Here is an 11,340-nt window from a genome sequence, read left to right on the forward strand (position 1 = left end):
GATTTGGTGGATTTGCCCATACAAATAACATTGTGTTCACCAGTGACACCGGCAAGTGCGGGTGAACTCGCCCATTGTTGCGCTCACGTTTACTCATCCCGTTACGCGCAGAATAAGCAAACTACTAACTAATAATCTTTAACTTTATAGGTTATATAATATTAGTAAGATAATTTAACAACTTCATAATCAACTTAACTTGTTATTATTGTACGGAAAGTAAATAAAAATACTACCCTATATTATTTATATATAAATATTCCCCGTCTTATTAAAACAGTCTAAGTGAAAATGTATGTTTCTAATGTTATTTTACATATCTTTTTTACTTTCCGTAATGATAATATTTTTTTTATAAAATAGGTAATGAATTAGTTAACTCTTAAACAAACATTACACAACATATTAATCATTTAGGGTAAATCCACAATGATTTTAATAATGTACGACTTTAATAGAGTGATAAAAAAATAAAGCTTTTACTTCAAGTTAGAGTTTATATTATTCGATCCACAATATGTGAGTCAAAATGAAACTGTAATCAATCAACATATTGTTTAAACTCTCGTTTGCTGTTGATTGTTTAGGTTGAAAATAATTAATGAGCGTCAGCGCTCCCAAAATATTGTTGCCGCTGTTTAAAGTGCTGTTTTCATTCCCTGATCAAACAAAACCGTCATATTGCATTTGAGTTTAACAGCCATGAACTCACTGATCATTAGAATACAAGCAGTAGGACAGGGTGTTAATAAATTAAATTATGTGGGGGGAGATGCTGTGTTATTTAATATGATTGTGTGTGCAGATGGCTCATCAGCTGATATCCGTGGTTGTGATCTGTACACTGTTCACCCTCATCGCCCCTTCACCCTCTCCGGCCCAGAGTCCTAGGTCCTACACAGGGTGTTCCTCTAGTGCTGACTGTGGACAGGGGAGATGCTGTGTTATTTAAAATGATTGTGTGTGCAGATATGGCTCATCAGCTGATATCCGTGGTTGTGATCTGTACACTGTTCACCCTCATCGCCGCTTCACCCTCTCCAGCCCAGAGTCCTAGGTCCTACAGTACACAGGGTGTTCCTCTAGCGCTGACTGTGGACAGGGGAGATGCTGTGCTATTTAACATGATTGTGTTTGCAGATGGCTCATCATCTGATATCCATGGTTGTGATCTGTACACTGTTCACCCTCATCGCCGCTTCACCCTCTCCAGCCCAGAGTCCTAGGTCCTACAGTACACAGGGTGTTCCTCTAGCGCTGACTGTGGACAGGGGAGATGCTGTGCTATTTAACATGATTGTGTTTGCAGATGGCTCATCAGCTGATATCCGTGGTTGTGATCTGTACACTGTTCACCCTCATCGCCCCTTCACCCTCTCCAGCCCAGAGTCCTAGGTCCTACACAGGGTGTTCCTCTAGCGCTGACTGTGGACAGGGGAGATGCTGTGTTATTTAACATGATTTTTTTTTTGCAGATGGCTCATCAGCTGATATCCATGGTTGTGATCTGTACACTGTTCACCCTCATCGCCGCTTCACCCTCTCCAGCCCAGAGTCCTAGGTCCTACACAGGGTGTTCCTCTAGTGCTGACTGTGGACAGGGGAGATGCTGTGTTATTTAAAATGATTGTGTTTGCAGATGGCTCATCAGCTGATATCCATGGTTGTGATCTGTACACTGTTCACCCTCATCGCCCCTTCACCCTCTCCAGCCCAGAGTCCTAGGTCCTACACAGGGTGTTCCTCTAGCGCTGACTGTGGACAGGGGAGATGCTGTGTTATTTAACATGATTTTTTTTTTGCAGATGGCTCATCAGCTGATATCCGTGGTTGTGATCTGTACACTGTTCACCCTCATCGCCCCTTCACCCTCTCCAGCCCAGAGTCCTAGGTCCTACACAGGGTGTTCCTCTAGTGCTGACTGTGGACAGGGGAGATGCTGTGTTATTTAAAATGATTGTGTTTGCAGATGGCTCATCAGCTGATATCCGTGGTTGTGATCTGTACACTGTTCACCCTCATCGCCGCTTCACCCTCTCCAGCCCAGAGTCCTAGGTCCTACACAGGGTGCTCCTCTAGCACTGACTGTGGACAGGGGAGATGCTGTGTTATTTAAAATGATTGTGTTTGCAGATGGCTCATCAGCTGATATCCGTGGTTGTGATCTGTACACTGTTCACCCTCATCGCCGCTTCACCCTCTCCAGCCCAGAGTCCTAGGTCCTACACAGGGTGTTCCTCTAGTGCTGACTGTGGACAGGGGAGATGCTGTGTTATTTAAAATGATTGTGTTTGCAGATGGCTCATCAGCTGATATCCGTGGTTGTGATCTGTACACTGATCACCCTCATCGCCGCTTCACCCTCTCCAGCCCAGAGTCCTAGGTCCTACACAGGGTGTTCCTCTAGCGCTGACTGTGGACAGGGGAGATGCTGTGTTATTGGTGAGTAGGTCTTACAACCTCGAGTCTGTGTGGTTTTTATTATAAAATTTTTTAATAATTAATTTAGGTACAGATTTTTTTATTAATATTGTTATTTAGTCGGCTATTTTGAAAACTAGATTTTTAAATAGTATTTTATGTGTTAGTGTAATCATACACATTTGATCAATTACGTTTTCTTATACTCTTCCATTTATCTACATTTATATTGTACATGTTTACAGTGTACAAGTATTAAAATTGTTTAGCTTATTAAATTTTGGGGCTTTTTGGTTTATGAGAATTAAAATACGATGACGTGTTTCATTTCTTATATTCCAATAGGTGAAAATGTTTTGAAAAGTGTAGTAGAAGACATATTTTGTCATATTCCTTTGACTTAATCAGGGTTTCTTTCTTGTGTGACTTAACAAAGCGAAATCAATATGGAGAGCCAAACGTGGTCTTTGATTGTGAATATTGAATGAAGAATTAGAAATGTAAAAAGTAAGAATGGTTTTAAAACCAAAACCTTCGTACACAAAAGGTACTTAATACATTAATTTAATTTTTTGAATTGTCTAAAAAGGTACGACTTTTACAAACATTAAATTGCAAACATCATTCTAAAATCTTTGAAACCGGATCTGGTAAAACATAAATAATCTGACTTTTCCCCCTCATACAATTTCAAAGCTAAATATTTATTTGAACAATTTGACTTGAGTAGTAGCATTTACTTTTGAATATCATTGGGTAGACATTCCATCTATAGCTAATAGCTATAGCTAATTTTTATTCAAATGGAAAATCGTTTTCTGAGTTAGCCATTGTTAATTGTTTTTTTTTCTTTTAGAGCTTAAAACTCTGATAGTTGGTGCTAGATTCCATAGTTTACATTAAGTAAATCATTCCGTAAGTCTTGGTTCAGGAGTGGGATCATGCAGATATCAGTAATAGACAGTTTAGTAACACACTCTGCACATTAGGATGGAGTGTCTGGTCCTATCTAGGCTGTAGTATATTCAGCAAGGTATGTGTGTTTTAGTTGGAGGACGATACCCCACGACGGCGTGTATGCAGCGGCCCCAGGCAGGTCAGCAGTGCCGCCCCTCTAGCAGCAGACCTACCAGCACTACGCTACAGTTCCCTGGGGGTGCGAGTGTCTTCGTCACTGATGTCTATAAGAATCTCTGTCCTTGTGAGAGCCCTGCCATGTGTTCTTCTAGCGGAACATGCACCCGATAATGTGTTACCGATAATTAAATTATTATTGTTACCTTACAATATCCGTTTGGTGTTGGTAGATAGACAACTACATGTTTCGTGGCGACTGCCACATCCTCAGGTTATCCTCTTCTCAGATTCGTCATCAATTTAAAAATATAAAACACTGAACACATATTTTTAAATTGATGACGAATCTGAGAAGAGGATAACCTGAGGATGTGGCAGTCGCCACGAAACATGTAGTTGTCTATCTACCAACACCAAACGGATATTGTAAGGTAACAATAATAATTTAATTAAATAAAGCAATATCCAGAAGTAGGACAATGAATTCTGTTACCGATACACTGTGATACCAGTAATATTTATTTATTTAATTATTTATACAAATAATAAACATACTTCATAGTTGAAATACCGAAGTCTACTTACCTACTCAGACCTCCTTTAGTTTCTTCGTGACTCGTTAGGGATTACCCTAAAGCCATTAGTTCACCTAAATAACTAGTAAAACCTAATTAATTCTTTATTATTCCATGGGGCTATTGAGTGATTAAGAGTCAATTAATCGTTATAGTTCGGCCGCTTAGAAAACTACCTGCGCGCTAATGCTAAACCAATGCTGGAGGAGGTCGCTTTCTAAGCGGCCGAACTATAGTCATGTAAATAGCCGTACCATTATATCGCGGTTCTAAATCAATAGAGTTTTTAATGTGCACAATAGTAAAAAGCGTTGGAAAGATTTGTTAAGGAAACTGTACTATTTAAAGTTAAATAATAAGAAATCACTGTTTAAGCAGTTAAACTTGCAATTATTGACATATCCTCAGCCAATCATCAGATATAAAAAGCGTTTATCACCGTGACTTTATGAAACCCGCATAATGCGGTCCAACACTAAGAAAAACTTTAATCTCAAATTAAAATGTATATTACTTTACGTCGAACTTAAAATGTTACAGGTTTTTAAAACTAAAATTACACCAGGGCTGTATAGTAAAATCTTAAAAAGTTGTCAATCTACTGCCATTTTGTATTGGTTTGGATAAAGACTGGTTGACTGGTTGGTAGCTTAAAAGCCTTTGACATTTTTTTTTAGAACCAATAAACAAAGTAGCCATTTACTAAATAATGGGGGTTTACTAACAAAGCTGTAAACTGCCTCTATTCAAGTCAATTTCAAAACATTGGGTTAATGTTTTAATCTAAAACATTGTTAGCGAATTTCCCATATAGGGAATAAGCTATTACCGTAGTACTCATGGTAAGACCTGGACGCGGGACCGATTTTTTTTCGTTTTGAGGTCCCTAGAGGCCAAAAACACCATCCGTTCAAATTCATATATATATATATATATATTTATATATTTATATATATATATATATTGTGTGTGTGTTCGTCAGCACGATAACTCGAGCAAAAATGATCCGATTTTGATGAAATTTGGTACAAACGTGTAAACCTACGTCTATTCGAACGAGTTCGCGATCCAGCATGATCGGACCATGGGAACGGGTGTTTACGGGGGGTTTTATGGGGTAAAAATAGGTTTTTCCCAATTTTGACCCAAAAAACATAAAATTTAGCAATTAATTTCCAAACCATTTTGTAGAGCTTCAAAAAACAAATAATTTAGTATATTGAAGCGTTATTATGCGCCTAATGGTTACGGAGAAAATTCCAAAAAATTGTAAATTTAAAATTCCCATGTTATTCTTATGGAGAATAGTAAACTGTTGTAGTTTGCTTGTTTATGAACATATTTTGATCAAATTTTGAAAATGTTTTTATTTCTTACTAACTATTAACATTTTACAAAAAAAAAACAGTTTTACCCTCCCTGATGCAGCAAACCTAAGTACTTGTTAAACTAATTCTATTTAAATCGGGAATAAATGTTATATTTTTAAGTAGACATTTCAGTGTAAATCCAATCAGTCAAATGGAAATTCGCTTAGTCTGCAGGTTTGCTGCGGCGGGGGTATTTTTATATTTTGATGGGTTTTGAAGTTACGTATTTTCACAATTTTCTGTATGTGACTGCCTAGAAAGGCTATTGGCCGTCTATACTACTGCTTGTATTCTAATGATCAGTGGGTTCATGGCTGTTAAACTAAACTCAAATGCAATATGAAGGCATTGTTTGATCAGGGAATGAAAACAGCACTTTAAACAGCGGCAACAATATTTTGGGAGCGCTGACGCTCATTAATTATTTTCAACCTAAACAATCAACAGCAAACGAGAGTTTAAACAATATGTTGATTGATTACAGTTTCATTTTGACTCACATATTGTGGATCGAATAATATAAACCTTCACACCAAGTAAACAGTTGACTATTTCCAGATATTTCTAAATTTGTGATTGAATATTCTACGAGTGTGTGAGTGAATGAAGTGGATTAATTACAGCACATGAGTTGCTAAAAATATATTTTACAGTTATGCGGTGTGTGGTATGAGTTGTCATATAATCAAATTTACAGTATGATTTGTACATTATCAATTGGCTCATAAATTATGTTCACAAAATAAACTTGGAAATGCCTGAATCCTAACAAAGTAGTAAAAGGAAGTACTATTAAAAAAATATAATAAAAAGATTGAGTTTGCTGTTTGGATCAATCTGAGGAGCTTAAAACTCACGGCTGCGATCACTAACTCTACACCACGACCTTTGTTGGCATCAAAGATCCAGTAGATCTATAAATAGATTCACTTTATTCTATGTGAAAATCTTGGTAAGCTGTTGAAGTTTGCAAATCATCAAACAGAATCGTTCACTCAATAGTGATACTAATTACCTATCATTATTTATTTAGTATATAATCACCAGTTTCCACAAATTAAAGATATATATGAATTACAACACTTAACAACAAATCAATACATTGAGGAGCATTTATAATGTGATGAAAATCATATCACAGTTATTTGCAGCATGTTAAATAAAAAAATGTAAAAAGTAAACAACAATATTCTTAAATTAAGATTTGGGAATCAAGTTTTTATTTGATTTACTAGATGATATGCTGCAATTCTCTATGGCCGTTGTATGGTCCTGCCAACGATGTATGTTCCTGGCAGATTACACGTGTCTTGCGACAACATGGTTGATATCATCAGATCCAAATTCTTGAGTAGGTACATCTATCCGGTAATTTAGTATTTACACATCTTAAGCAAATACGAACACATCACACGAGAAAAAAAATTTACGTGATCGTCATAAAAGTTGGTATTTCAATTGTTTAATGGTTTAAGGCCCGAAATTGTCCCAGGTCGACGGTGGGTTAGGAACCTAGGTGTCATCATACAGGATATAATCTCTTTCCTAGTGTTATGTGTTCTTATTTGTTCAACTTGTGTTTAACACTCAACAGGACTTATTGTTGCCTCTTTTAAAGGGACATTTCAAGTTTTAATGGAATCTGATGAGCAACGGTGTTTTCAAAGTATTTGCAATCTGCAAGTAATAACCAGGATCGGACGGCAGACGTTAGGTACTTAATCTGTCAAATTTTAGACCAAATAAGAAGAGTGAAATTAGTTTTGTAACACAATAATATTGCATTTGTAAGTATCATCTGCCATAGCTTTTAACAAGTAAGCAGGTTTTAAAGTTTTCAAAAGTTTGGTGAAACATGGACTTTTAAAAGTACATTTATTTTAAACCACAGTAACATGTATGCTCACAGTAACATGTGTATGTGTGTTTCTGTAGTAACATGTTTTTAAATATTAAGAATTTAACATAAAATTGTACATACATGAGGATGGATGAGAAGATTATTTGTATAGTGCTTTAGCAGTTTAACTTCATTAGCTCAAGTTCCACTGAATTGTAACAAGAGGTAGGGTTTGTAGGAAATCACCAGCAAAGCCAAGAAGTAAGCCTACAGTTACATCCATGTTATTAAAATTACTTACCTACATCTGCAAACGAGACATAATTGGATTCAAACAACCTTTTAAGCTGTACCATAAATAATACACTGACACACTTTAAAAGGTGCCTTACCTTTGCTTCCAGAATAAGTTCCAAAAGGGTATTATGGCGTGTTGCATATTATCGTGCCAAACATTTATAATATATACCTAATATTTTTTAAATATTTATGTTAGTTATTGGACATGACGGTTATAAAGAATACTGTAACAACAAAATGTAAACAGTACATGAGAATCTTAACTAAATCCAACTACAATATACTAGCTATTATAACAGATTATAATAATTCCTAACGATATGTAAATAATAACTTGTATTGTTTTTTCACAAATATTATCTGACGTTTGTAATGCAATGTATTTTGTCGACTACAATAAACAAATTATTATTATTAGATTAATGATATACGGGTGTTGAAAATCAGTTTATCGAGTAAGTTTATTTGTTAGAATAAAATGAAAAATCAATTTTATTTATATTACAATTTTATTAAAACTGAATTTACACTACATATAGGTTGTAAACTTAAAAGAATAGTTCAATAGTTATTTGTGTAACTAGTGGACAAAGGCAGTTTGCACTCGCGTTATACATTATATTTTTACTGTGCGGCAAAAGTAAAAACTGTGCGTTAAAGTAAGTAAATGCAGCAATTGGCAAATTTCTGTGCTATAATCAGTGCAAGGAAGGCCACTTTCACAGGTGACTGTAGGGTAAATGCTTTCCATTAACTTCTATGCATTTTTCCACAGCGTTTTTTACACTTGCAGCAATCCTTTTCAGCGATTGTTATTCTTGTTTAAGGCTTCAAATTCTCTTGCGGTGGCTGCTCTAAATTTCAGAACATCTAGGGGCTGTTCGGCAAAAACATTATTTTTACAAATAAACCAGGCAAAACAAGACAAAATCTTTCTACAAATAGCTGAATAACTTCTTAACTATTTTTATTTGTTTTCCAACAACTTTTTAAAAACTAAAATGCACTCCTCGGTTTTTAGTTTGCGGTTCATGGTTACTGTCAACTCGAAATTAAAATCTAAATATATAATCTAATATTTTTAAAGTGTTGTATTTCTGCTTGAAATGGTTTGAATGTGTAATTTTGAAATTACGATTAAGATATACGATTATAATAGAACTGATAATATCTTCAAGGACCATAAAAAAGAAATCCATTTTAGCTTAAAATTGATTTTACGTGGAAACTGCTTTTAAACTTTGGTGCTAACTCAAACCCAATGACCAAACATTTAAACTAACTCCCAATACATCACAATATGCACCTACTTGGCAGAATCATTTTTTATAATATTATACTTTAAATGACATACCAGTCGTGAAAATATAAAATAGAAAATTAATAACAATTGTTACAAAGTTTAAGTGTCGGGTGATACTTAAAGAATTTCACACCTATTTGTACAATGGAATTGTAGTTTGGTTTGGATTCAATTGTTGGCATGGTACAGACAGTTCAGATATACAATTTACATTTTAACAATCGCCATCAAAGACAAGCCGTTTATTGCCAGTAGGGTCACGTTGTACAAGTGTCAAGTCGAATAGCTTTCAACGGCTTGTCATATTGACGTTTCAAGTCGAATGTGATATCAAGCGTTGTTGGTGAGTACCAAATACCAATTAAATAATCTATCCATTTATATGATACAGCAGTACTAGGGACCTAAATTAACTTTATAATGGACTTTTTTATAATTTTGAAACAACCCTTTGTTCACATCATATTATATAAATTAAAAATTAATAAATAAGCTCAAAACCAATTAGTCATGAATTTCCTAGTAATTTACAGATTTTTTCACAATTACCATACATTGTTCGAACAACCAACAATGTATGTACAATGTATGTATGTTACTATATACATATTTGTAATATCAGTAAACTACAAGGCCTGCAAAAAAGGATAAGGTCTCAAATTTAATTTCCTTTTACCTAAGTTTAAATTAACACTGTATGTGTACTTTTGAGGCAATCAAACATGAATAAAGAAAGGATCTAGTAAACAAAACGTTTTACTAAGGGTTTTTACAAGTAAAAATATACCAAATAATACGACACAACAATCTTAAGCAACCCTGGTAAAATCTTGTTTTTAAAGATGGTGTGTTGATTGTATACCCGTAATAAGGCAACAATATAACAATAATTGTAGCATACAATAAATAAGGAAGTGAATTTACGTCAAATTGCAGAATGGCCTTTTCTGTCACAACACAGTATCTCATATTAATTTCAAGCTCAAACCAACATCGTATCTTTCGTACCGTCCTCTATTTGCAAAGCTTAAAGTGATTTCCAGCAATCAATATATTTACGTTTTATGCATTTAAACTTTAACGTGTTACAAGTTTCTCCGACTCGAACTTGTTTGGAAAAAAGTACTTAACATACGACTGACGTTATGTATTCTTGTTTACGTGTCCAATATTGAGAAAGATGGAAATATAGCTCAATTAGAAGCTGGAATGTTATACAAACTATGTGTTTTAGTCAATGTTATTTTGTTCCGAATAACAGTTCAAAACACTAAATGTACGAATGAGTTAAAAGCGGCTTTTGTGTAAACTGTCCATTCAGCTCCTGCCAACCGAAGTCCCTTGAATGGCCCGCAACAACGCTACGCTACGCTCTCTGTGTACAGTGTAGGCCTACTGCGGCCAAACCCCACCAATATACTCGATAGCTTCTCTGTGCTGAATGGAAGGGAAATACACTAGAAATAGTACATTCTTTGTACAGTATTTATTACAGGGGTTTTCCAACTCCAGCAGTACAATGTACCCCAAATATGAAACACATGTAATCACAAAATTTTTGTAAATATTTTTCCTTTTATACTCAAAGATACGAGAAAGATTAGTCGACATTATGAAAATCGGTCCTATATTCTACAAACCCCGTATATTTAAGATTCGACTGTTTATTGATCCTTAATTTTATTTTGTCTTCGTCATGACATGATGAATGATCATATGAATACTAATACTAACAAACATATAACAATACTCGACTATTCTGTTCATGCCGGTGATAAAGTTGTCATATTTTAATAAGATATAGCTTTATATTAAAACAAGTTTTTCACAGTATAATATACCTTACTGCAAGTTCAGCTAGTTCAGCAAAGTCGACTGGTGTGTACTACTCCCACAGCATTTCATGATATAACTTAAAATATTACAACAAAAATGCAACAGAAAGAAGACAAATATTCAGAATCGTAACAAAAATAATAAATAAATGTTCAACTGTTTTTCAATTGTATATGTTAACTAAAACTATCTTTGTTTAGAAACTAATTTTATGTCCCGCTGACCGTGTTGGTTTATTGAGTTGGATACGCACAATTTCACCAAAGACTCAACCCTAAATGGACTCTGTGGACAGCATCATTAGAAGCTCTTCAATTGAATACGTTGAACGCGACCAGGCTGCCAACAAAGAATGACCCCGCCGGGTGTTTTACAAATTCCCCCTCAACTAGAACACATTGATATTGATGTATTGATTTTGGTACCAATTTATTACCAGCTTTATAACTGACTAGCTTTGAATAATAACAACTATTAATTTAAATGATAATTTGTTCTTTACAATCTACATCTTTATTCAGGGGTTTTCAGAATTCATGTCGGACATTTTAGAGTATTATTTCCTGATTTTGCGGCTCTAGGGATGTAAAAACCTCCTTGGTCCCCAAAGGACGATGA

The 11,340-nt window shown here is 35.0% G+C and overlaps 1 protein-coding gene across 2 annotated transcripts; it reads left to right on the forward strand.

Annotated features, from left to right (window-relative positions):
* The first annotated feature begins 1,849 nt into the window (after positions 1-1,849).
* Positions 1,850-4,010, forward strand: LOC128983618 (astakine-like). Of its 2 annotated transcripts, XM_054402976.1 has the most exons (3): positions 1,850-2,442; positions 3,470-3,671; positions 3,986-4,010. In XM_054402976.1, the coding sequence occupies exons 1-2, from the start codon at positions 2,298-2,300 to the stop codon at positions 3,667-3,669; spliced, it is 345 nt and encodes a 114-aa protein (XP_054258951.1). In that variant the 5' UTR covers positions 1,850-2,297; the 3' UTR covers positions 3,670-3,671; positions 3,986-4,010. The 2 variants fall into 2 exon arrangements, with proteins under 2 accessions (XP_054258951.1, XP_054258950.1); XM_054402975.1 differs by lacking the exon at positions 3,986-4,010 and having other exon boundaries at positions 1,851-2,442; positions 3,470-3,728.
* Positions 4,011-11,340: the final 7,330 nt, after the last annotated feature.

This window comes from Macrosteles quadrilineatus, unplaced genomic scaffold (assembly GCF_028750875.1).
Source record: "Macrosteles quadrilineatus isolate MER2022 unplaced genomic scaffold, UCM_ALF_1.0 Scaffold_1__1_contigs__length_201487025, whole genome shotgun sequence".
NCBI classification, from domain to species: Eukaryota; Metazoa; Arthropoda; class Insecta; order Hemiptera; family Cicadellidae; genus Macrosteles; species Macrosteles quadrilineatus.